This window comes from Sciurus carolinensis, unplaced genomic scaffold (genome assembly GCF_902686445.1).
Source record: "Sciurus carolinensis unplaced genomic scaffold, mSciCar1.2, whole genome shotgun sequence".
Classification (NCBI taxonomy): domain Eukaryota; kingdom Metazoa; phylum Chordata; class Mammalia; order Rodentia; family Sciuridae; genus Sciurus; species Sciurus carolinensis.
In genome coordinates, this window is record NW_025920154.1 from 73,072 (window position 1) to 100,536 (window position 27,465).

Consider the following 27,465-nt stretch of genomic DNA (forward strand, 5'->3'; position numbering starts at 1 on the left):
GACACTTGTCCTTGACGTGGTTTTGTTGATATTTTTCAGCCACTTATTTTTTCTTTTTTTTAAAGAAATTAATTGCTAGTCCTAGCTGACTTCAGCTCAGACAGAGTTCAGCTCAGGAAGGAGTCTTGGGGTCTCGGGGTTCACCAGGCCCTTTCCTTTTTATCCCCCTGTTTTTTCTGCTTGGGGCTCCCTTCCCTTGCGGACCCATCTCCTGTCCTAGTCACACTGGTATCTAAGTTCCTGCTTTTCCTTTTTCACTTTAGGTCTTCCTTTCTCATCCGCCCTCTTTTGCCTTTCTCTCCTGAGGACTCATTCATTTGCCTCAGGCCTCACTTCCCTTCCTGTGCTGCTGGGCCCATGTTCCAGGAGCCATGATGGAGGTGATCTGCTCAGCATTTTGGCTGTCAGCAGAACTTGGTGCCATCCTGGCTGCATAGCCCCGGTGGAATCACTCCTGTGGGGAGGCTTTTGTGATCCCAAATGCCACCCCTGTCCAGTTCTTTGACCCTGACCCTGTACCTCCTATTGTAACGTTCACTTGATGCTTTGACTATATCCCTTGTGGCTTTGAAACTTACATGTTTTTTTTCTTTTAATCAACTTTCTTTTCCCTGACCTTCTCCTCTCTGATCTTCTTTTCCCAGACCTTCTCTTTCCTGATCTCTCCTCCTTAATTTAATTTTCTCTGAATCACCTCCTTAAAAGCCCCCTGTTCCTGCTGATGGGCAGAATCACAGCCTCTGGCACAGGAGTCCCCTGTGTTTCTCCTTTGCTGGCAAAGCAATAAACCTTCTTTTTCCTTTTCCTCAAAACTGTGTCCTCATTATTGGATTGACATCTGGGACAAGGATGGAGTTTTTGGCAATACTACTTGTTTCTGTCTTAGGCTAAATGAGCATCATACTGTCCAAGTAGCCACCAGAGGCTATGAAGTATTTGCACGTGGCTAGTTCCTATTGAGGGGTGCGGTAAGTGTAAAATAGACACCGGGCTTTGAAGTCTTAATATGAAAAAAAAAAGTCAATTTAAACTATCTCATTAATTGTTAAAATATCAATTGCACATGCACATAGTATTTTGGATAAATTGGGTTAAGTAAAATATATTACTATAGTTCCTTCACTTGTTTCTTATTACTTTTTAAAATATAGCTTCTAGAAAAGTGAAAACGTGTGGCTTACAATCGTGGTCCTTGTTGTGCTTCTCTTGGACAGCACACACACAGTTCTTTGAACTGTCACTCAGAACTAGCAGTTTTCCAGTTGCTACAGGCTCAAGTCTTTCTTCTGAGACCATTACGGTTTCCTTATTTTTATTTACTTTTGTATCTTAGAAATGGTTATAGTACTGCCAATTCCCAACTTTTAACTGGAAAGTTTAATTCATTTACATGTAATTACTGATGAGATACAAATTAAACTTGCCATTTTGCTAATTTCTTTGTGTTTTATGTCCTTTTTGTCATTCCTGTTTCCCCTTTACTGCCATTTTTGTATTAAATAGGTCTTTCTAGTGAATTATTATAATTATTTTTTCTCTTACTATATACACTTTATTTTCTTCAATGGTTGCGCCAGATGCTACACGAAACATCTTAACTTATTTAAAAACTAGTTTAGATTAATACCAAAGTAAATTTCAAAAGTATACAAAAAATAAATGGTAATACCATGTCTTAGAGATAAGAATATATACACTTCCACTAATTTGTCCTAAAATTAAAAAAAAAATGCCAGCAGTCATATCTTATCCACGATTAGATTTGTGTATTATATATATTTTTTCTTTTTTTCTTTTGATACAGGGTCTTATTAAGTTGCTTAAGACTTTGCTAAATTGCTGAGACTGACGTTGAACTTGTGATCCTCCTGCTACAGCCTCCTGAGCCCCTGGGATTACAAGCAGGCACCTTCATGCCAGACTAAAATTTTAATCAACTTATTTCAACTCTTTTTTTTTTAAGCTACCTAAAAACAAACCTTCATTGATCATGGATGAATAATATAATTTATTATTACTCTTTAAACTGATTAAATTTGTGTTTGCTTTTGTGTATACTAAGAGGAAGGCAATCCCTTAATTTATCACTGAACACAATAATAATTCTTGCCCAACAGGCTGGGAACCTACTTTCCTTTAAAATTTTAAATGGATACTAATTAGTGAGTCAGAGTTTTGATATGAAAAATAATAATAACTTACTACAAGGAATTAAAAAACAACTTATTTTTATTTGTGTCACTAATTTTACTGGGTAAGAACATTTTCCTTGATCTAGTTCTCAACTAATTATAAACCATGTTGAGGGAGAATATGAACTTGGGCTTCCATAACAAAATACCCTGGGCTGGGTAGCTTAAACAATAGACATTTCTTTTTGATGGTTCTGCAGGACAGAAGTGGGGTCAGGGTGCCAGGTTCTGGTAAGGACTGTCTTTCTGGCTTTCAAATGGAAACTGCTGCCTGTGTCCTCCCAAGAGAAGGAGTGGGGGAAGGCATGTGAGGAGAGGGAAAGAGAGAGAAAGAGAGAGAGAGAGAGAGAGAGAGAGAGAGGGAGAGAGAGAGAGAGAGAGAGTTATGAGCTGGTCCTTTATTGTTCTCTTTTTATAAGGGCATTAACCGCATGAGAGCCACACCCTTATCACCTTATCTAAACTTAATTTTCTTCTACAGGTTCTATTTCCAAATGCTATCATATTGAGAATTAGGGCTTTTATATGTTAATTTTGAGGAAAGGGACACAATTCAGTCTATAGCAATCAATAAAGGTGAATTATAGTCTAAATCACATATAACTTTTTTTTTACTTATATGAGTATATTAAGAAAAGTATTTTTAATGCAAGTATGCCAGTAGCTTGATATTTTTAAAGTTGGCAGATAACTGAGAAAGCAGTCTTGAAATACACAAAAATGGTAATAATAACTAGCAACAGAGTTGTTGTCTCTCTTCTGATTTATCTTAAAATACACTAAGGAGTTAGATATTATTTTTCACTCTGGTTATTCAATGATGAAACAAATATTTACTAAGTTCTTAATGGGTGCTAGACACTGTATTCAGTGCTTTTTATGAATTAATTTTCACTTAAAAATATAACATAGTTTGTGGGGTCTCAGGACTGGAGAAAAGTATTTTTTTTAAGGCGTAAACAGGTTTATTAAGCTGGTCCTGACCCCCTGCCTACGGTGAAGGTCTATAGCAACGCAAGGCCAGAACATGGCGTAGACTCACGGGTGCCCCGACGGCCCCATTCACTCATCGGATGGGCCTAGCCGCGCTTGCAGATGACCTCTACAACACTGGGCTCCATGGACACAGGGTCCGGACAGCGCAGGGCAGCCGAGGCCACCACTTCATCGAGCAGCAGGTGCACGAGTTCCTCATCCGCCACAAAGCGCCACAAATAGGGCCGCAGGAAGTGGCAGCCCATCTGCACCTGCTGCAGCCCGAAGCGCCCAAAGGTGCACAGCCTCACATTCCAGCAGCGTCTTCAGACTGATCTTAATGATGCCCATCAACACTAACACCTTGTTGAACTCCACAGTGCTGAACACATCAATACGTTCAGAGAAGAGCTTCTGAATGTTGCCCAAGAGGTTGGTGTCCATTGGAGCATCGGGTGTGTAGCTGGGTGCACAGCGGCCCTGCTGCCGAGAGCTGCTGTACACTGAGAAGGTCCTCTTGCTGGAGTCACTGCTCTGGGCCTTGTGAACACCCTCTTCATACAGGAGCCCCACCTGCACGTCCACAGCTGTGGTGTCCTCCACAACCCGCTTCATGACAGCACGCACATTCCGGGGCTCCAGGGTACTCAGCCAGTCCCGCGTCTTCACGCTCTTGCATACCACCTGTGATATGACCAGGCCCTGCACCTTCACATAGTGGGTCAGCAGTCGCCGTGCTGTCTCCCTGGCCTCTGCACACTGTGTACTGACAGGTGTCACTGGAGACTGGTCCTGCACCAGAAACTGCTCATCCGTGACAGTGAGGATGTAGGAGATGGTGGCTGTCTCATAGTCCAAGCAGAGGCTGGAAAGCAGCAGGGGCAGGGCAGGGGGCGTGGCTCCTCCCTTCTCTCCCGTGCTGTCGCAGAAGCTCTGAGCGGTCTGGCACATGGAGTGGATGAAGCCCACGATCAGACCCTCTTGGACACCCTAGCCGCCAGAGACGCCTTGATGTGGCTCAAGATGGAGCTGGCCATATTGGCCAGCAAGTGGGCTAGGCTGGGGTCTTCCTTCCCAGTCAGACGAGGAGCAGCAAGCGCCTGTCGCACATCGGTCAAGCAGCCCAGGAAGGCTGCCCGCAGGCTCTGTAGATGATGGCCCAGGCGCTCGCGGGTCACTTGCTCCACGATCTCAGTGGCCGCCTCAGCGAGCCCTGCAGCAGCCAGCAGGGTCCCAGGAGCCCGCAGTTGCCGGTGGAAGCGATCCAGCGCCCGAACCAGCAGCGCTTTGTCACCACCACCCTGCTCCTGGGCCAGTCGCTACTCCACCAGCGCAAAGTATTAGCCGCCCAGCTCCTGGGTCGAAGGCTGCTAGCTTCTCGGCACCGAGAGCCTTGGGCCGCAAAGAGCTCCTGAAAGGCTGCCGCCACCTGGCAGAGGCCGCCCACGAAGCCACTGCCACCACGGTCAGTGAACTCTAAAACATCAAGCGCGGGAGGAGAGGGCCCCAGCTGATCCTCCTGGCTGCTCAGCTCCTCCTCAAGCCTCCCCCTCGCATACGCCAGGAACTCCTCTCACAGTTCCTCAGCGGGCTCGCCTAGGGCAACTACTCCAGGCACTTGGCATGCTCAGGGGCACCCGAGCCACCCTCCCTGAAGTGCTGCCGCAGCTGCTGGGCCAGGAGGGCCGTGATGACCTGACAGTGGTCCTGGATGTCACGGAAGGAGGGCAGGTGCAGGTACTGCTGCAGCACGACCCGCGCGCGGCCCTGGTAGCGCACGGCCTGCCCATAGGCGCCCAGCTCCACGCATTTGGTGAGGCGCGAGGGCAGCTCGAAGAGGAACTGCAGCTTCCGCAGCAGCGCATGTACCCCTGCCTGCTTGGTGATGCGCTTGTGGCGGTCCTACAGTGTGGTGCTGATGCGCGCCCTGAAGTCGGTGATCACCGCCATGTTGGTGGCCAGCCGGTCCATCTCGTCCTCCATCTTCCGGAAATCGTTCTTCATGTTCCGGATGGTCTCTGTGACTGAGATGAACTTGTAGTTTTCATAGACCAGGGTCTGCCTGTCGCTGTCTAGAGCCTGGATGTGCCGCACCATGTTGGCCTCACTGTCCATCAACTGAACCAGGGGGCACTCTCTACGAAACTTGTCCAGATACACCGCATTTTTTATCTACAACATTTCTAAGTCTGGTCAGGGAGAGTGAAATCCCACTCCTTCCATGCATCTGCATAATGACAAGATTTTTAGAGAGTTGTTGCAGAACAGTCCAAGAAAGATATAAATGGCTCTGCTAAGCTAAATGTCTGGAGACAGATTCAAAATTATTTTGAATAATAATTGAATAAATAAATATGGAATAATTTGAATAAATAAATTGGCAAGAGTCAATAACTGGATAGGGTGGTTTAGGGAAGAAGAGGAGTTTGGGTTGATTTTCAGTGTTCTGTATGAAAAGATGATGATGTTACTGGGTTGCTCTGTAAAGGAGGAGAGGAAAATTCAGGGAGATTAGGAGAAAAATATGCTGATTTGTGAACTAACTGTAATGTTTGTGTGTACATGTGCAAAATTAAATGGAGACTGCAAACAAAGTAAGTCCTTTCCTTAAGAGGGAGAGGAGAGAAAATGAATGCTTGTTTTATTTTTACACACTTGGTTTTCATTTCTTTTTTTAAAGAGAGAACATGGAAAAAGAGTCACGATCATTTTGACTTTTAATTCTTTTTGGAAATCCTGGAACTCACTGTGGCCCTAAAGAGAAAAGAATTCACACAGAGGAGGTGTATTAGTTTCCTATTGCTGCTGTAACAACACAAACTAACGGGTAACATACATCTATTTTCTCATAGTTTTGAAGGCCAAAAGTCTTAAAATCAAGATGTTGTTAGGACTGCATTGATTTAGAAAACTGCAGGAGAGAATCTGTTTTCTTGCTTTATCCAACTTCTACATGGTGCCTACATTCCTTTTTTTGTGTGTGTTCCCTTCTTCCATCTTCAAGTACAGCAGTTCAGCGTCTACAAATCAAGTCTCTAACATCTGCATTTGTTGTCACATCTCCTTCTCTGACTCTGACCCTCTTATTTTCCTTTATGAGGACACTTGTGATTACTTTGGCGTATCTGGCTAATCTGGCTAATCTAAATATCCTTAATAATCACAGCTTCAAAGTGCCTTTGCTACAGGTGTTAGTCAGCTTTCTGTTACTGTAACAAAATACCTGACATAATCAACTTAAAAACAGAAAGGATTTATTTTGGTTCACAGTTTTGGAGGTTTCAGTCTATGGTTGGTTGACTCCATTGCTTTTGGGTTCATGATAAGACAGCACACCACTGTGGGGACTGAACGATGGTAGAAACCCATTCATCTCATAGCCTGGCATCAAAAGAGAAAAAATGATGAGTGCCTACCTCTCTCTTTTTAACTATTTTATTTATTTTTAATTTTTATTTTCTCTGTATCACATCACTAATGACCTAAATTCCTTCCACTAGGTTCTACCTCTTAAAGATTCCACCTCCCAACAGTGCCACAGGCTGGTGACATTCCAGATCCAAACTCTAGTACCATGTAAAGCAATATATTAATAGGAGGAGGAACTCTTTTGGGGGGAATTATTTTGTCTTCCACAGAGGGTCTGTCTTATCTTTATCTTGGCTGGTGGGGGTTGCGGGGGAAAACTCAGTCCCAGAAGGATCCAAATGAGGGACTGTTTTTCTTTCTTTTCTTTCCAAATCCTGGAAGACTTTTCAGTCAGATTTGCAATTATGATGATGTCAACACATGTTTTTGGTACATTGGAAGTTTGGAGCATATTTTGAGGAGCTATGTCATCTATCAAGAAATAATGTTATTATTTGAAGTTCATTGTTATACCATGCTATGGTGGGAGGGAACTCTGAAGGGATATAAATACATCTCCAGCATGTTTGCAAAAGTGGAATAATCCCTAAAACAGGGAAAAATAATCACTCTAAAATCCTCACCTTAGGTAGCCTTGCATTCTTGCAGGAGGGGTACCAGGTAGTTCCTACTTCTAGGCAGATGAGTTGTGACTACTTCCTCTACATAGCCTTTCCTAACTCCCCTGCCTAAATGAAAAGTTTCTCTCTTCTTCCATGGTTTCTGGAGCATAGGTTTATTTTAGAGAATTGATCACTTTGTAGTATAATTTTTTTTTTTTTTTTTTTACATAGGGTAATGATGTTTATTATATTTTTCCCCTCCACCCCACCCCTCCCACCCCTCCCACCCCTCCCACCCCTCTTTTCCCTCTACACAGTCCTTCTTTCCTTCATTCTTACTGCTCTCCTTAGCCTAACTCTAAACCTAACCCTAAACCTAATGCTAGCCCCTCCCACCCCCCATTATATGTCCTCATCCGCTTATCAGCGAGATCATTTGTCCTTTAGTTTTTTGAGATTGGCTTATCTCACTTAGCATGATATTCTCCAATTTCGACCATTTGCCTACAAATGCCATAATTTTATCATTCTTCATTGCGGAGTAATATTCCATTGTATAAATATGCCACAGTTTCTTTATCCATTCATCAACTGAAGGGCATCTAGGTTGGTTCCACAATCTGGCTATGGTGAATTGAGCAGCAATGAACATTGATGTGGCTGTATCTCTGTAGTATGCTGATTTTAAGTCCTTTGGGTATAGGCCAAGGAGTGGGATAGCTGGGTCAAATGGTGTTTCCATTCCAAGCTTTCTGAGGAATCTCCACACTGCTTTCCAGAGTGGTTGCACTAATTTGCAACCCCACCAGCAATGTATGAGTGTTCCTTTTTCACCACATCCTCGCCAACACCTATTGTTGCTTGTATTCTTGATAATCGCCATTCTAATTGGGGTGAGATGAAATCTTAGGGTGGTTTTGATTTGCATTTCCCTTATTACTAGGGATGTTGAACATTTTTTCATATATCTGGTGATTACTTGTACATCTTCTTCTGTGAAGTGTCTGTTCATTTCCTTAGCCCATTTGTTGATTGGATTATTTGTATTCTTCGTGTAGAGTTTTTTGAGTTCTTTATAGATTCTGGAAATTAGCGCTCTATCTGAGGTATGGTTGGCAAAGATATTCTCCCACTCTGTAGGCTCTCTCTTCACATTTCTGATAGTTTCCTTTGCTGAGAGAAAGCTTTTTAGTTTGAATCTATCCCAGTTGTTTATTCTTGCTTTTATTTCTTGTGCTATGGGAGTCCTGTTAAGGAAGTCTGATCCTGAGCCAACAAGTTGAAGATTTGGACCTACTTTTTCTTCTATAAGATGCAGGGTCTCTGGTCTGATTCCGAGGTCCTTGATCCATTTTGAGTTGAGTTTTGTGTAGGGTGAGAGATAGGGGTTTAGTTTCATTCTATTGCATATAGTTTTCCAGTTTTCCCAGCACCATTTGTTGAAGAGGCTATCTTTTCTCCATTGCATATTGTTGGAACCTTTGTCTAGTATGAGAAAATTGTATTTATTTGGGTTTGTGTCCATGTCCTCTATTCTGTACCATTGATCTACCTGTCTATTTTGGTACCAATACCATGCCGTTTTTGTTACTATTGCTTTGTAGTAGAGTTGAAGATCTGGTATTGCAATACCCCCTGCTTCGCTCTTGCTACTGAGGATTGCTTTAGCTATTCTAGGTTTTTTATTCTTCCAGATGAATTTCATAATTGCTTGCTCTATTTCTGCTAGGTACATCATTGGGATTTTAATTGGAATTGCATTGAATCTGTATAGAACTTTAGGTAGTATAGCCATTTTGACGATATTAATTCTGCCTATCCAGGAACATGGGAGATCTTTCCATCTTCTAAGGTTTTCTTGAATTTCTTTCTTTAGTGTTCTGTAGTTCTCATTGTAGAGGTCTTTCACCTCTTTTGTGAGATTGATTCCCAAGTATTTTATTTTTTTCGATGCTATTGTGAATGGAGTAGTTTTCCTAATTTCTCTTTCTGAAGATTCATCACTTATGTATAAAAATGCATTGGATTTATGAGCATTGATCTTGTAACCTGCTACTTTACTGAATTCACTTATGAGTTCTAAAAGTTTTCTGGTGGAATTTCCAGGTTCCTCTAAATATATAATCATGTCATCAGCGAACAGGGATAGTTTGAGTTCTTCTTTTCCTATTCGTATCCCTTTAATTTCTTTGGTTTGTCTGATTGCTCTGGCTAGAGTCTCAAGGACGATGTTGAATAGAAGCGGTGAAAGAGGGCATCCCTGCCTTGTTCCAGTTTTTAGGGGGAACGCTTTCAGTTTTTCACCATTTAGAATGATATTAGCCATGGGCTTAGCGTAGATGGCCTTTATAATGTTTAGGAATGTTCCCATTACCCCAATTTTTTCTAGTGTTTTGAGCATGAAGGGATGCTGTATTTTATCAAATGCTTTTTCTGCATCTATTGAAATAATCATGTGATTCTTAACTTTAAGTCTGTTGATATGGTGAATGACATTTATTGATTTCCGAATGTTGAACCAACCGTTGCATCCCTGGGATAAAACCCACTTGATCGTGGTGCACTATCTTTTTAATATATATTTGTATGCGATTTGCTAAAATTTTGTTGAGAATTTTTGCATCGATGTTCATTAAGGATATTGGTCTGAAATTTTCTTTCCTTGATGTGTCTCTGTCTGGTTTAGGTATCAGGGTGATATTGGCTTCATAGATCGAGTTTGGTAGGGTTCCCTCCTCTTCTATTTCATGGAATAGTTTGAGGAGTATTGGAATGAGCTCTTCTTTAAAGGTTTTATAGAACTCGGCTGAGAACCCATCTGGTCCTGGACTTTTCTTTGTTGGTAGGCTTTTGATGACCTCTTCTATTTCATTGCTTGAAATTGGTTTATTTAAGTTGTGTATGTCCTCCTCGTTCAGTTTAGGTAGTTCATATGTCTCTAGAAATTTGTTGATGTCTTCAAGGTTTTCTGTTTTGTTGGAGTATAGATTTTCGAAATAGCTTCTAATTATGTTTTGTATTTCACTCGTGTCTGTTGTGATGTTTCCTTGTTCATTCCGAATTTTAGTAATTTGAGTTTTCTCCCTCTTTCTCTTTGTTAGTGTGGCTAAGGGTTTATCAATTTTATTTATTTTTTCAAAGAACCAACTATTTATTTTATTAATTTTTCCAATTGTTTCTTTTGTTTCGATTTCGTTGATTTCGGCTCTGATTTTAACTATTTCCTGTCTTCTACTACTTTTGGTATTGGTCTGCTCTTCTTTTTCTAGTGCTTTGAGCTGTAGTGTTAACTCGTTTATTTGTTGATTTCTACTTCTTTTTTTCAATGCACCCCATGAAATAAATCTTCCTCTAAGTACTGCTTTCATAGTGTCCCAGAGATTTTGATATGATGTGTCTTTGTTCTCGTTTACTTCTAAGAATTTTTTTATTTCCCTCCTGATGTCTTCTGTTATCCATTCATCATATAATAGTGTATTATTTAGTCTCCAGGTATTGGAGAAGTTTCTGTTTTTTATTCTGTCATTTATTTCTAATTTCAATCCATTATGATCTGATAGAGTACAAGGTAGTATCTCTATCTTCTTGTATTTACTAACAGTAGCTTTGTGGCATAAAATATGGTCTATTTTAGAGAAGGATCCATGTGCTGCTGAGAAGAAAGTGTATTCATTCTTTGTTGGATGGTATATTCTATATATGTCCGTTAAGTCTAAATTGCTGATTGTGTTGTTGAGATCTATAGTTTCTTTATTCAATTTTTGTTTGGACGATCTATCCAGTGGTGAGAGAGGTGTGTTAAAATCGCCTAGTATTATTGTGTTGTGGTCTATTTGATTTCTGGAATTGAGAAGGATTTGTTTGACGTACGTGGATGAGCCAATGTTCGGGGCATAGATATTTATGATTGTTATGTCTTGCTGATTTATGCTTCCCTTAAGCAGCATGTAATGTCCTTCTTTATCCCTTCTGACTAGTTTTGGTTTGAAGTCCACATTATCTGAGATGAGGATGGATACTCCAGCTTTTTTGCTGTGTCCGTGTGCATGGTATGTTTTTCCCCATCCTTTCACCTTTAGTCTATGGGTGTCTCTTTCTATGAGATGTGTCTCTTGCAGGCAGCATATTGTTGGATTTTTCTTTTTAATCCAATCTGCCAGTCTGTGTCTTTTGATTGATGAATTCAGGCCATTAACATTCAGGGTTATTATTGTGATATGATTTGTATTCCCAGTCAATTGACTCATATTTGTTTTTGACATGATTTGGTTTCTCCTTTATTTGGCTATTCCTTTAGGCTAGCGCCTCCTGTTGCTGATTTGCATCGTTGTTTTTCATCTCTTCCTCATGGAATATTTTGCTGAGAATGTTCTGTAATGCTGGCTTTCTTTTCGTAAATTCCTTTAGCTTTTGTTTATCATGGAAGGATCTTATTTCATCGTCAAATTTGAAGGTAAGTTTTGCTGGGTATAAGATTCTTGGTTGGCATCCATTTTCTTTCAGGGCTTGGTATATGTTGTTCCAGGCCCTTCTAGCTTTTAGGGTCTGGATTGAAAAATCTGCTGATATTCTTATTGGTTTCCCTCTGAATGTAATTTGATTCTTTTCTCTCGCGGCCTTTAAAATTCTGTCTTTGTTTTGTATGTTAGGTATTTTCATAATAATGTGCCTTGGTGTGGGTCTGTTGTAATTTTGTATGTTTGGAGTTCTATAAGCCTCTTGTACTTGGTTTTCCATTTCGTTCTTCAGATTTGGGAAATTTTCTGTTATTATTTCATTGAATAGATTGTTCATTCCTTTGGTTTGTTTCTCTAAGCCTTCCTCAATCCCAATAATTCTCAAATTTGGCCTTTTCATGATATCCCATAGTTCTTGGAGATTCTGTTCATGATTTCTTACCATCTTCTCTGTTTGTTCCACTTTGTTTTCAAGGTTAAATATTTTGTCTTCAATGTCTGAGGTTCTGTCTTCCAGGTGTTCTATCCTATTGGTTATGCTTTCTATGGAGTTTTTAACTTGGTTTATTGTTTCCTTCATTTCAAGGATTTCAGTTTGGTTTTTTTTTTCAGTATCTCTAACTCTTTATTGAAATGATCTCTTGCTTCCCGTATTTGGTCTTTTAACTGTTGATTGGTGCGATCATTTAATGCCTGCATTTGCTCTTTCATCTCCTCCTTCAATGCCTGCATTTGCTCTTTCATCTCCTCATTAGCTTCCCTGATCGTTTTAATTACGTACATTCTGAACTCCCTTTCTGACATTTCTTCTGCTCTGCTGTCATTGGGTTTTATTGATGTAGTATCTAGGTTTGTTTGGGACATTTTCTTCCCTTGTTTTCTCATAATGGTCAGTTGTCAGTGGGACCCTGAGATATTGCAGTTTTCCACTATTGGCTTATAGTGTCCCAGTAGATTTCCAGTGTATCACCTCCCAGCCTTCAGTAGCCTGATGTCTTGGAGGAATCTGATAAAGCAGCTCATTCGAAGAATACTGCCCCTAGCCCCCTACTGGTTCCACGTTTTGGAACTGGCTCTGTGCGGAAATGCTCTCACTGTGGGCCTGCACCGTGCAGCTGGCCGTGTGGGAAGAGCCCACTGCCGGAGTGTGGGAGACTACCTTGGGAAGACTCAAGCTGCCCTGCCCGGCTCTGCTAAGCCACCTCTATCTGGGCCTGCCACCCGGGCTGAGCTTTACCCAGTGGGCAGACTCACCCGTGGCTCCACTTCAGTCCGAGTCTCTCAATGCCTCCCCTTCTTAACTCCTGGGTTCTGGAGCGACCGGGGGTGCAGTCTCCCTCTAGGCCGCCATCTTGGATCGCCCCGTGAAGAGAGCCCGCAGCCGGAGTGGGCAGAGCCGCCTGAAGAGGTCTCCGGCTGCCCTGTCCTTATCCCTGAGGCTGACTGCAGATCGAGGCTCTCCGCTGGTTCTTTGCAGGAATACACTGCACTGCAGGGGCTCCGGGACTCGGAGCGTGCTCTGTTCAGACAGGCTCTCACTAGCGGGCCAGTTCCGTTCCGAGAACCTGGAGAAGCTGGCTGTGTGGGCGGGGCCCACCGCCGGAGTGCGCAGGACTGCCTGTGGATGACTCTAGCTGCCCTGCCCGGCTCCGATAAGCCACCTCTATCTGGGCCTGCCACCCGGGCCGAGCTTTACCCAGTGGGCAGACTCACCCGTGGCTCCACTTCAGTCCGAGTCTCTCAATGCCTCCCCTTCTTAACTCCTGGGTTCTGGAGCGACCGGGGGTGCAGTCTCCCTCTAGGCCGCCATCTTGGATCCTGTAGTATAATTTTTGCTTACTTCTTTGTCCCACTGTAAGTAGAGATCATACCTTATTCCTAATGTATCCCTTTGTGCTTGATATCATGCCTACCAATGATTATATATTGAATGGATGAATTAAATTGTTTCTATACCAGCTTCTGAATCTTGAATTTCCCTTTATATACATATATATATTTTTTTACTTTATCAGACTTGTAGTAATGCTATATAAGTAAATGAGATAATTTCTCTAAATTGTTTAAGAAATTCAGAAAATGCTTCTTATCATATATGGTTATCAAATGAAAGTCTGTGCTAAAATTTACTGTTTTCCTTTAATTTTACCTGCCAAAGTTGTTGATTGGTAAAACTTGCCTCCATGGTGAAGCAGAGTGAACTCACAGCAACACACATAATTTTATGCAATGCCTGACGAATGGAAGACACCCAATAAAGCTTTATAGAATAAAAAGTTGAAATAGTTAATAATAAGAACCCTAGGCTTTATTGGTCATTATACTTCTTCTATTTTATTTATTTATTTATTTATTTATTTTGTACCGGGGATTGAACCCAAGGGTGCTTAAACATTGAGACTCCCCAGGCCTTTTTATTTTTTATTTTGAGATAAGGTCCTGTGAAGTTGCTGAGGCTGGCTTTGAACTTGCGATCATCCTACCTCAGCCTCCCAGGCTGCTGGGATTAAAGGTATGTACTACAGTGCCGGACTTCGTCATTATACTTCTAATAGCATATTTTTTGAAAAGTAAAAAGTAAAAAAGAAAAACATACTGAATCTTGTGTGTAGATTAATCATTTCTTTATTGTTGATGAGGTAGAAAAATTTCCCTTCAGTTTTCATCACTATGTATCAGTCAGTTTTTGCTGCAGTAACAAACAACACCCCAAATCTCAGTGATTTACAACAATTATTTCTTGTTTTAAAAAATATTTTTTAGTTGTAGATGGACACAATATATTTATTTATTCATTTATCTTTTTAATGTGGTGCTGAAGATCAGACCGAGTGCCTCGGACATGTTGAGCTACAGGCCCAGCCTCAACAGCAAAAATTACTTCTTTTGCCCATTATATGAAGATATAAGCTTGCCGTGATTCTGATGACATGGAGGTGCTATGTTGGACTCTAATGTCTAGTCAGGTCTTTGGACAAAAGTCAAAGAATCACTCAATACCTAAGATATGCTCAAAGGGAAGGGAGAACAGGGTGAACTATGCAAATACATGTAAAGCTTTTGTTCTGATACAACTCATGTCCCATTCACTCATGTTCCATTGGCCAAAGGAAGTCATGTGGTCAAACTCAACATCACTGCATTGAGTAGGGGAATGCACTCTGCCTACAGGAAGTGTTGCCATGGTGACGGGGTAAAAACATGAACAAACAACATAACCCACCATGACTGTGTCTGAGGTAATGTTTGTCAAACCAGTATTTGGCCTTTTGTAATATTAATTACTCCGTAAGACTTTGAATTTGGTGTTTGATTTATATAGCTTGAGTAATAATGATTAGAAAGTTTTCAGTCAATTCTGTATAACTAGACCCCAGAGAAAAGAGTAAACAGATTTGGGCATTTTAGGTAAAGAAAAGAATTTAGCTTTATAAATATATATGTTGTATTAAGGTGGTGATGGTCAGTTATTTTCAATATCTATGTTTTATTCCAGCAGAAAGGGATTTAAATTAAAGTAGACATATTGGGGTATAGTTACCATAAAAGAAATTTTTTGACCCTCAAGTGAAAAAGACATGGAAGGCAAAAGGTCTTCCTAGCGGAACAATTAAATCATTCATCTACTTGGAGGAAGAAGGCTGGGCCAGATGACAGGTTTCTGCCAATTCTCTGTTTACAGTACTTTGAATCTGGAAATAAAGAAGTCCTTCTAAAGACAGATGGTATTAAAATTTTTCTTACATCAGAAAAATGGCATTAAGAGACTCAGAAACTGGCTTGATGTAGAGAATGAAAAGCATAAGAGAAAGAGGAAGGAAAATATAATTCAGAAAACAACACAGCACGGTTCATTGGAGTTTTAATGTATTCATTTGTTTTATTCATACTTTCAGTAAACATTTAATTAGTACCTACTATCGTCAGTCACTGGGATAGGTAACTGGTTTGGTAAGAAACTATGGAATTTATAGTTATTCAATATAATCAGCTATAAATTTCATACCTCACCACTATTCTACCTCTGATTTTATGCTCACCATTTAAGAAAGAGAGTAAGATATTTAAGCTATATTATGATCTTCAGTTATGAAAATCTAAATGCTAAAAAAAATAAAAACACTGCCATTCAGGAGATCAAATAATACTTTCTTCCTCAAGCATATTTCATGAGCTCCGAGGTGTTTGTAAAAGATAACTGATCCTCTCTGACAGCATATTATCCTTTTATTTGCTTTTGAGTTGGATTTGTGGGCGCAACAGCAGTGGTTCAGAGGTTGTTGTGTTTCGTGAATACTTTTAAAGAAGTTACCTCTTCTAAAAAGACAAGAACACCGACATCATTTTGAATATGTTTATCTGCACCACCCACCTTAGGGACTCAGAAATCGTTTCCTCATAAAATGATGCAGGTCTGAATGTTTAAAAAGTGACAGAAATATTTGTCACAGTAGTTGCTATGTGGCATTTCAGAGTCTTAATCCGTGAGCTAGCAATGGAATGTGTTTTTTTGTTATGACCAATTTATGACAAACCTCTTATGCAGTGCTTACCAAGAGCCAGGTTCTTGAGATTTGCTGACTCAATCCTCACAATAGGCCGGGAGGCACTATTTTGCAATTCCACCATTATCCCCATTTTGTAGATTAGAAAAAGTGAGGCTTAGAGAGGCTAAAAATTTGCACAAGGTCACAAAATTAATAAATGGTGGGTTGGGCTTTGAATCTATATAGTGTTATCTCCATTTTGCTGCCTTTTGCAAAGCGAATCCAATAACCTGAAATCTTATTATCGTTTGGTTTCATCCTACCCTTCAGCTTGATGTTCTGGCTCTTCTGGTTTGGACCATGAGTTTGTAATTGCTTCTCTCAACGCAAGTGAAGATTCTTGTGGTGCTTAATTGCACAACAAAACAGTGTATACACAGAAGTAAAATAAAATGAACGACGGCTGGTATTAATTAAGAGAGGCTCCATTCAGGCCTAAAAATGACCAGTCATTCTCCAACGACAGGTGTAAAAGTACAGTGATTGGGAGCCAGTAAGGAAGTAGGTTCTTCCCCATGCAGGGTCCAAGGACTTCACCCAGGCAGGCGAGGACCCGTCCACTCGGAAGGGGCCAGTGGCAGCTAGCGCGGCACTACACCGGGACCGGGATCTCCGGGTTCCTGGCTGGTTTTCCAACTCCCCGCGCGTCCCTGCGCGTGTCCCGGACAACCTCTGCCCAGGGACTGGGCGCTGCTAGAGGCTTGTTTCCCCTGAGCTGGAAGGAGAAGCGCTGGCGCATCCTGGCCCCGGGCTCCCTGCGTCCTGGGGGTGCCAGAAACAGCAGCCTGGGAGTGGAGGTGCGCCTGCTGGGGAGAAGAGAGAGAAGGAAGGGCAGAAAGTGTGTGACTGAGCCCTTCCGCTGGGTCTCGCCGCCTCCGCCCCTCGCCTCGCCCGCCGCCGCCCACCTGGGCGCCCGGGCTATGGCGGCGGCCACGCGAGGCTTGCTCCCAGGCCACGCTGTCGCGGCGCGCAGCGGTCAGCTAGCTCCAGGTCCCTTCCCTCCCCTCCCACCGCCGCCGCGCCCTCCCTCCCGGGTGCCCGACGTGCTCCTTCACTGCCACTTCGGTGTGGGCGCGCCGGTGGGTTTGCCTGCGCGGCAGCTGCTGCGGCGGCGAGCGAGTGAGCGCGAAGGGCGGACGCGAGTGTCTGTGAGTCACTGGTACCTGGACTGCGAAGGACGCAGAGCCAGCGGCGCGGAACCCCGGCCGGAACCTAGCCCAAGTACCCGAGCACCGGAAAGCGCGACCAGTCCGGCGCCAGGTCCCGCCGCGCTCGCACCCTAGCCCCTGCCTCCGGCTCGCTTCCTGGCGCGCGCCCGCCCCGGCCCGGGATCCCGGCGTTCGGCGCCCTCCCGACTGCCCCGAGGCGGTGTAGGGCTTGCTGGCGGATGTGACAACGGCTCCTCGGAGCCCCCAGCCACAACCCCTGCAGCAGCCACTGCCTGGGGGACCGCGACAATGAACCCCCAAAGTGCCCGCTGCGGAAAAGTCGTGTATCCCACAGAGAAAGTCACCTGCCTGGATAAGGTGAGCGAGAGGGCGCCGGACCCGCCGGGACCTGCCGGGCGCTGGGCTGCACCTGCTGGGAGAAGTTTTGGTACCTGGGATGGAAAGAGATGAGTGGGTCGGCGTGTTTGTGTGTCTTCGCACTGAGGAAGGCAAGGCGCCCGCAGGAGTGTCAGAGACCATGGTTCTTGACGTTTGTCATGTTGGAACTAGGAAATGCTTTTGTAGGGGTGCAAGGCTGCTGGGCATCTGCACAGCTGCCGCGGAGGGCGCGCGGCGGCGCGCGACGGTCCTGGGCATCCAGGGACCAGGCCGGGAACCCGGGGTAAGGGCAGTTCTGCACGCCGCGTTCTCCCCACTGCATCCTGTCCCTCACTCCCCTCCCTAGAGACCCCCCACCCCGCACCCTCACTGCACCCCCGCTCCAGCGCCTTCGGTGACCGCCACGAGGGGGAAAGGCAAATAGTAATTAATATGTCACCGGGTGACCCTTGCCGCATTGCTAAGAATAATCCCTACCAGAGACGCGGCTCCGCATGGCGAGTGGAACCCAGGGTCTCTAATCCACCTGGGTGGGGAATTCCAGAGGAAGCGGCTTTAACCGGGTTTCTTCATGTCTGCCCTCTGCCCTTCTTGGGCATGGATGGAGTTGAACAGCCTGGGAGACAGACCCCGGGCGCCATAGCAAGTGACTGACAATTGAAACCAGCCAAGGTGTTCCCTGTGAAATTTCTGTTAGATGCTACAAACGTCTTATTGGAGCAAGCCCGTTATCCCAACTGTCAACCATCAGACCGTTTCTGCAGTTTAGTGAAGGCTGGACAGGAATGGGGCGGGGGCGGGGAGGTGGGGGCAAGGCCACTTTACATAGTCTGTCTCCTGCCACCGCGGGTTGTCAGACTAGCCTTGGACACTACGTTTAGGCACTTTCACCTGGAATCCTTTTCGTTTTGAAATCACTCCGTGGGCCCCATTTCTCCACTGAGGGAGCTCAGAGTGCCTTTCTGGTTGCTCACAGAAGTGCAAAATGGATAGAGACCTGGCAGTTCTTCCATCGTGGGTCTAGTTGCGGTGGGATTAATTTAAAACTACTAGCTGCCTGCTTCATTGACTGAACTGAAGGCAAACACATTGCTACTTACATGTATTTCATAATACTATTTTCAAGTATGAGGACTGTGGTACGCTTAAAAGCTTTCCTTCTGTACTCATCCTGGTCAGAATTGCCATTGTACTAAAATTTTAAATGTTTTTTTTTTTTTTTTTTTTTTTTTTCAGTATTGGCATAAAGGATGCTTCCATTGTGAGGTCTGCAAGGTGGTTCTCAACAGGAACAACTACAAAGGCTATGAAAACAAGCCCTATTGTAATGCGTAAGTATTGTCAGTGTGGCATGTCAGTTGTGGCACAGCATGAGAGCACAAAAGTCAGTGGACCTGCCTGTTCTGAAAAATTGACTCGCTGGTGTCACCCAGGTGAACTGATGGCCAATTACCTGTTTATGCCACAGACTCTGGGTCCATGTACTTTGTTGAAGGTCACTGCATTTATGTCTTGCTAATGTGTAGGCTAATTTGCCTCCATCTTCTACCCGGTTAGTTTTTGAGGTTCACAGCATTGGGGAGTTAGGGACATTTATTGGAAGCTGCAGAACTTACCTACTGAGAATGTGTGGGCTCTGACATGCATGTCAGGTAGGTTTCCATTTTAATCATGTGTCAATTTCCATTTTAATCATAGGATGTTGCCATCTTGCAATTTTATACCTGAACCTAGTTGCTAGGGAGAGTCCCATTTGTTTGGCCTTAGCTGAGACCACTTCAGGTTTTGTGGGGCTTAAACAGGGAAGCTAAGATTTGAGACATGGGTATTTCTGGCTGGTTAGTAGTAGGTCTAACTGCTCTAGGTCTATTTTGCTCAAGTTGATTGGGTATTTCTGGCTGCCTGGTAGTAGGCGGGGATTAAAGAAGTTAAGCTTTCTTTAGCAAGCTTTTCTGTAGGCATGCTTCTACCTTATAATAGCAAGTACTTAGCATTAATGTAGTGCTTATCATGTGTTAGGCCCTCCCTGTTCTGAGCAGTTTATCTTTCAATAACTTTCAATGACCCTGCCGGTTCAATCTTTACAAAGACCCTGCAAGTTAGGGGGCACCATTAGGACCCCTATTTGATAGATAAAGACAGTGGTGAGGCATTGAGAGGCTGGGCCTCAGGAAGGGGCCCAGATTACCATGTTGGCCAGAACTTCCAGATGGCTATTTTGTGCCTTGAAACACTTGTTTCCACTGCTGTGAGCATCCCCACCAGAGACTGTTTTCAGCTGTGGGCTTTTGGCCCTGATTCTAGAGCCTTCCTCAGTGAACCTTCTTCCCAGTTCCCCTCTGTGGCTGTCCTGCCCTGGCCTAGAGGTGGCAGAGGGACCTCTGGATTGCTGGTCTTTTGGCTGGAAAGTTGCCAGAGCTTCATCCTCCCCAGGGTCTTAGCAGCAGCTTCACTCAAGTCTCCTGGAGATGGAGGGTCTGGTTCCATGCTTCACCCCATACTGGGAGTCTGTCATCATAGACAGCAAATTTTTGACAAAACAGATGTAATGTGCTCTTACCTTTATGGTGAAGAGTTGTTTTTTTTTTTTTTTTTTTTTTTTTTAAAGATTTTATTCTTCTCGTTTTTCCTTCAGTTTAGTTAGTGCTGAAAGGTAGACCAGAAACTTTTTAAGAAATCAGGAAATAGGAACTTATACAGAGTTCAGGACATCCTTGGATAAGCAAAATCCAGATTTTCCCCAAAGTTCTTGTTGTCTTCAATCCTCCTAGATCATGCCTCTTATTGGGGAAACATGAAACAAAAATGGAATTTCCGTGTCAGGGTCTCCTGCTTCCTTTAAGGAGAGGTATAAATGCCTGGTTAGAAACCAAAGTCAGGCAGCAGTGAGAAGGGAAAGGGCCCAACAACCCATAAACAGGGTAATTGTTCTTTGATTAAAGGAGAGTGAACTGTTCTTCCTGTGACTGCTTCAGCCCACAGCCGGACTCCATCAGGCTTTATGGGCCACATCAGAATTCTTTACAGTTTACTGCCCACCCAAGTGATAACAATGCCTTTGGGTGCTTCTGGTAGGCCTGGAGGGTTTGGGAGAGAAAGGGGAGGAGGAAGAGGAAGTAACAGTTACAATGAAGATGACTAGATGGTGAATTGAATTCATGAGAGAAAAAGAATTGGCAAGAATAAAAAGTACATAAAAAGATGCAGCTGAAGTGGAGTTATTGTTTTGGGTCACTTGAAAGTCCACTGCTTTCTGCTTAGTGTCAGTTCAATATGAATCATGGATGAGTCAGGAGGATTGGTTTCACTCTGACTCAATGGTGAAGTAGTGCCCAGAAGTGTTGAGATGTGGCCCCCCGCTCCAGAAAAAAAAAAAAAACAACTCAGTTTAAATAGGAAACACCCTACTGTGTAGCTTTGTAGGTCTGCGTTTTATTTCCAATACTTTACCCCTAAATCAAATGTTCAGATGTTCTAACATTTCTCATGATTCCAGAACTTTACGATGAGTTTTAGGTCAAATTTTTAGGGTAGCTTCCCAGGGTTTTTTGCTTGATATTGAACCTGATAATCCACTTTATTGAGCAGATTACAAAAGAGAGGAACCCACTTTTTTTAGTGGGTGAATAAGCAGGGAGGGTTGATGTTTTACATATATATGTTTTAGCTTTAAGTTCAAGCCATAGCTTGATTTGCTGTCTCCAGATAACGAGCTCTGGCGAGTTGCAGGTTCTGTCTGCTGTGAGGGTTCCAGGCTTAAAGGCATCTGTAATTCCTAACCCATATTTTTCTAAGAGTGCGTGTTGTCATGTAATCTGGTTCGCATGGATTACCCTCTGGGGAGCTCAATGCATCTGGTCTAATTCAGGTGGTGTATGTCAATCAGTTCCCTGTGGTCGCAGACAGAAGGGCAGCCATAATTTCTCTGGGTCAATGGTGGAAAATTGATTCTCTAATGTATACTGCTCCCAGAAAAATAAAACATTTGCTGTGCATGTAAAGCAATGTTTTATCTTTACCTAGTTTGGTTCTGTAGTCAATCCACATTTATGCTTAAATGAAAGTGCTATTCTTTTTCACTGTCACTTTTTATTATGAATATTTTTGTACATACAAAATGGTTCAAAGACTAATACAGTCATCCCTTAATATCTGAGGTGGATTGGTTCCAGGATCTGCCATATCAAAAATCAGTGGATGCTGAAGTCCCTTAGAGAAAATGGTGAAGTACGTGCATATAACGTTACACACATTCTCCTGTATATAGCAAATCATGTCTAGAATACATGTTATACTTAATGCTAGGTAAATACTATGTAAATAGTTATATTGTGTTGTTTAGGGGATAACAGCAAGAGAAGTGTATACATCTTTACAACCGTAGCAATTTTTCAAAGAATATTTTTGATCTGAGATTAGTTAAATCTGTGAAAGTGGAATCTACAGAGGAGGGCCTTTACATCTGTATATGCTTCCACAGAGAGTCAACTTTTTAACATTTTGCCATATTTACTTCATATTTTAAATCTAACTGTGTAGAATTCTAAAAATGGTTGGGCCATTTCAGTTTCATATCATGACATTTTACCCCTAAAAACAATAGGCACTAAAAACAAGGAAATTTTCTTAAAGAATCACAGAACTGTTATCACACACAGGAAAATTAACAAAGATTTGATAACTTCTGTATCCTGTTCATGTCTACATTGTCAGCATTGTCCTAAGAATGTCTTTTATAGCTCTTCTTTTTTTGTTTTTAACCTAGGATCCAATCAAGGTACATACTTGTCATTTTATAACAACAAAATGTAAATTTTTCATGGTCATTGGATATTCAATATCTGTTATTCAAATTCTGGCATTTCCCTTAGCTTATATAATCTTTGAGATTCTAGAAAAAAGGACTTTAGTAGCATTTGTGTGTGTGTGTTTGTGTGTGAGAGAGAGAGAGAAAGAGAGAGAGAGAGAGAGAGAGAGAGAGAGAGAGAGAGAAAGAGAATAATTAACCTTTAGAAGGAGTATTAAGGATATGTTTAAAAATTTGAAAGCATGAATGTAGACATTTAGAATTTGAAGAAAACTTAAAGATTTCTTATTTTAATCCACACCTGAGAGCATTTTTTAATGGAATGCAATAGTGAGTACTTCTTCAGTTTAGATATGTTGCGTGTTTATATATTTATATATATGTTTATATGTTTATATATATGTTTGTTTATATCAAACAAGTGTTCTGTTTGATTTCATGTAAAGGAAAACATGTATAAAATATAATTTATGATATTTAAATTTTGATCTTCTGATAGAATGATCAAAGTAGAGTACACATTAGATGTAAGCTCTGGCATAAATATACATTTAGTTCCTAACACAGCAGTGCACACTATTAAAATATTTAAAAACAAACTGGTCTATTTGAGTATGTGCCATGTTTTCACAAGCTTTTAGGTTTCATAAGCAGACAATGGATTCTTTAGCACATTGGAGATTTTTTAAAATCTTAGAACTTGCAAAGCAAAGAGTACTAAGCAGTATTATTGCTGAGAGGTGCTGAGAAAATAACATGAGATGATTAGACAAAAAACATAGCTTGTATTTACATGTGAATTGATATGCCAAGTTAAACTAAAAACATTTTCCTATGTAACATGCCACACAAAAAATACAAACCCCAAGGCCATTTGTCAAATTTTTTATTGTTTGCAAAAACTTAATTGCATTTGCAAAACATATATCTGTTCTTTAAATTTCTGAGAGAGATTACCATTTAGAAGTGGCTATTGCCAATGACTGGTCAGTGAACTTGACATTTGTCGATACTGCATTATCTTAAGTCTGGGGAGAGACCTAGGTAATGAGCAATGGTTTAATATGACCTCGCCAATCTCCTCCAAATTATTCCTTCTGCAGAAAATTTTGGGGACTGAACATTGGTCCTGACCTGTTCACATTTACTGTGTCTTAAATTTTGGGGCTAGAAGAACACACACCTGGGTTAAATATGTTTGACTATCCTTCCAAATAAGATTCCCTCTCACCAAAGAGTCTTAGATAACATGATTTTGGAAGACTTAAAAATGAAGCAGCAGAAGCTGTGTGCTGCATCTCCTTTTTCTCTGGCTGCACTAGCAGTCCTTCATGTGAATATTCATCAACTGTCCCCAGCCTTGAAAGATGCTGAGCCTGAGCCAGCTGCCGCTCATTATGAGCCACCCAGAATGGTCAGTGCACTTCCACCAGCCTGTCTTGTGGGTGGTTATCTAGGTCAACATTCTGCTGGCTCTTACTTACCTTTTCTCTGTTAGTCACTCCTTGTTAGTTCCTTTGCTGAGGTTATCAGAGGGCAGAGAAGAAAATGCAGTAAACATAAACCAGAGAGTTTCCCCACTATCTATTTCTCTTATCTTGGTTTGGGCCTCCCAAATTTGGTTGTGGAACACTCCAAGGACTTGAGTTATCTCCAGGAGATTTATAAAATTCCTGCTATTAGGTGAGCTGTGATTGCTTCAGAACCTTTTGTGAAGTGCCGTATGTTGTAATCAGAGCTTTAGAGCATGACAGAGCAGGATTTGAATCCTGACTTCATCCTGTCCTACTGAGCAAGTATCTGGATCCCTAAGCTTCAGTTTCTTCATTTATATGGATCTGGATCCCTAAGCTTCAGTTTCTTCATTTATATGGATCTGGATCCCTAAGCTTCAGTTTCTTATTTATAAAATGGTAATGGTACATCCAGACTCACACAGCTGGATGAGGATTAATGAGACAGCACATGGAAAGGGTCCAGCCCAGTCCCTGGCACATAGCAGACAGTCAGTAGACAATAGCGCTCCACTTTCCATGGTTGTGCTTTTAGGAAGAGTGTAAAAAGAAGTATATCAAATAATAGGCCATCACACCTAGTGAGCCATTTATACCAAAGTTTTCACACTGTGGATTGCCACCTATTAGAAGGCTGTAACCAGAATTGAAAGAAAGAGGAGGGTAGGGAAAGCATGAGAAGAAAATATCAGACTGCATTTGAGAAGGAAAAACAATAAAATGATAGAGGTACATCATAGGATTAGGATGTAGAAAATATTTTTATTGGAAGTGGTAGCTGAAAACACTAATTCTGTTCCATATCGTCAGTGCTCCCATGTATCAGAAAGTGTTGAAAGCTAAGTTTAATGCTGTAGGATAAACTCATGAATTCAAGCTGCCATGGCTTTCACATGCTTCTGTCTAGGCCAACCACACCCAGTGGAGGCCAACACAGCCTTCCCTCAGGTCTCAGCCTGGCAGAGTCTATCCTGCACTTTGTGGGAACCATATGCTTCCTAGTCATATCCCCTTCTGAGGGGCCTGTCTGTTCATCCACATGTCCCTAGAGCCTGGCTCTTAGGAGATACTCAATTCTTATTAGCCATGACTGTGCAGATTAAGTTAGCATTGCAGAGTGTAGTCTCTGTTCTGAACCCCAGTTCAGGATGAGGCCCAGGCAGATTTCTTCTGGGAAGGCAGACAGAAGTTGAGCAATCTACAGGAACCCAGCTGGGGTTAGGCTTTGAGGAACCTGCATGGTGGTTACCAGTTTTCACTAAATCCAAACACCAATGGATAAAATATCTCTATTGATGGGTTAGGCTCACAAATTCTGATCCATATTGAACATACTGGAATTCATTTTCATTGCTTAGAGACTCAGTTTCAAAATATGACATTTAAAAGTGTTCCTTATTGATATTTATTTTCTTCTGGGCTCAGCTATATTCTGTAAAATTGGAAAATAAATTTCTTCCTAACAGGAATTTTGTAGGGGTCTTAAGCCCCCCTGCTCTTCTCGACCAGCAACAAGGGAAAGGGACACTCCCCAACAAGGTCAGACCAGGATAGGTAGGGCCGACTGACCGCCCGCTCCCAGCCCTCCGGGCGGAGGACAATCAGACGCGTCAGGGAGACCTGTCACAGCAGGAACTCGTTTATTGAGGAAGTCGCACAGCTTTTATGTAGGGTGGGGGCTAGGCGGGAACCAATCAGTTTAAAGGTCAGCAAGGCAGGGGGGTTCACACAGGTGAGAGTCTCCATTGGACTATATGGCAAGCACCAGCTGATCACGTTCACGGAACTGTTGTTAACCAATCCTGACGGTGGTCCGATTCATCGTCATTAACTATTGAAACCGCCTTTGAGCCTTGATTTTGCTCACTTGCCAGGGAGTAAGGAGTCAGCCTGAGTTAGTTAACGTGTCATTAGTCCCAACACATCCCCCTTTTTTGTTTTATATTAAGGGTGTGTCTGTCTTAGGTTGCCCTGGGAGGGTCTTACCGGTCATGGAACATCACCCTAGCAGTTTGGGGGTCCGCCTTACTCGAAGGTGTGCCTGTCTTAGGTTGTCCACGGCAGAGCAACATCCTTACCCGTCATTGGACAATGAGGCTCTCGCCCTCATTTCCTGTCTTAGGTCGGTATGAGCTCCCCATGAATCTTTGACTACCACCTTAGCACTTCAGGCGGGCCCCTCAGGAGGAGCAGGGCTTAAGGGAGAGACACTTAGACCCCAGTGTCCTGATACGAGTGATCCATGATCCTATAGGGCTCCCAATCATCATTATGAAGGGCGGTATAATGCTGTCGGACCACCATGAGCTGCACAAACTTAGCTTAGCTCTTCAGGAAATGGATACGCTTATTGATTATGCAAGGCCCAAAGGTGACACAAGGATAATGGTGATTAGCAGTCCTATAAGCGGGAGGAGGTAGGGGAGCCACCCATGTAACCCAGTCCAGAGGAAATTAGAGTGGAGCTCGCTCCTACGAAGTTCCAGATCTTCTTGTAGGTTTTTGATTTTATCTTGTACAATGCCAGAGTGGTTGGGGTAGAAACAGCACTCTTCACCAAGGAACAGGCAAAGCCCTCTTTCCTTCGCTGTTGCAGGATGACAGTGGCCCAGGAATCAAGTTGAGCCTGTAGATCTAAGATGGTAGAGCTGCAAAGTGCAATGTTAGGAGCTCTGTGTAGCTCTCAAGGAAGTCCGCTGTCCAAAGTCATAAAGTCAGAGACCCCAATCTCAATCACTGTTGTCCTATTTTTGCTACTGCACATTACACTCTTTCTTAAATGCCATTTTAAGAAGTTTACATATATTGAATCCTGAGTCTATATGAACATTAGTTAACACAATTTAACATTGTATCTAAACATGAATTTAAGAAATGCTGAGAGAGCTTTTAACTTTCCTTTTGTGTGGCAAAGTGACAAAATGTTTTTATGTTTAACCTTTAAACAAATCAGGCTCTCAATAACCTTCAGAAATACATTCAACAAATTTTACATATACCCTATTGATGACAGGTCCTATAATAGAACATTAAATGATAGAAATAAATCCCCAATAAAATTTACTCTTTTTAAGTTTAAAATTACCATTACAGACAAGTTTAATCTGGAGAACAGCAGCTTGATAAATTTCCTGTTTTAAAAACTTGTATACCTGGAAAATATGAACACATTTAATATACAAAGAGTGACCATTTCACAATTACCTTGATATTTTTATCTTACCAAATTTAGTTTTTAAAGAAAAATTTAGACTGTAACGCAGTACAATACTCTAACAGTTGCTTAACCATATACAATAATTGTATACCCCAATTTTTAGGACTAATTGTTCTAAAGAATAAAACTTAATAGACACAAAGTTAAGAGTAAATTAGTGTTTCTAAGAAATCCTTGTTATTTTACCATGTCATTTTACCATATAGATTAAACTTTGATTTATATTAGAACATTAGTA

At 42.3% G+C, this 27,465-nt stretch overlaps 1 protein-coding gene and 1 pseudogene across 2 annotated transcripts in view; one reads left to right on the forward strand and one right to left on the reverse strand.

The window, feature by feature from the left end:
- Nucleotides 1-3,271: 3,271 nt before the first annotated feature.
- On the reverse strand, nt 3,272-16,881 carry LOC124974576 (vacuolar protein sorting-associated protein 51 homolog; annotated as a pseudogene).
- A 333-nt stretch (nt 16,882-17,214) lies between these two features.
- Nucleotides 17,215-27,465, forward strand: part of LOC124974555 (LIM zinc-binding domain-containing Nebulette-like) — a 75,698-nt gene continuing 65,447 nt past the window's right edge. For both annotated transcript variants that reach the window (XR_007106793.1, XM_047537739.1), the window contains exons 1-2: nt 17,215-17,668; nt 18,926-19,020. Coding sequence is in view for 1 of the 2 variants with exons in the window: in XM_047537739.1 (XP_047393695.1) it covers nt 17,600-17,668; nt 18,926-19,020 (164 nt within the window). In the remaining variant the exon portion in view is untranslated. The remainder of the gene's footprint in view (nt 17,669-18,925; nt 19,021-27,465) is intronic.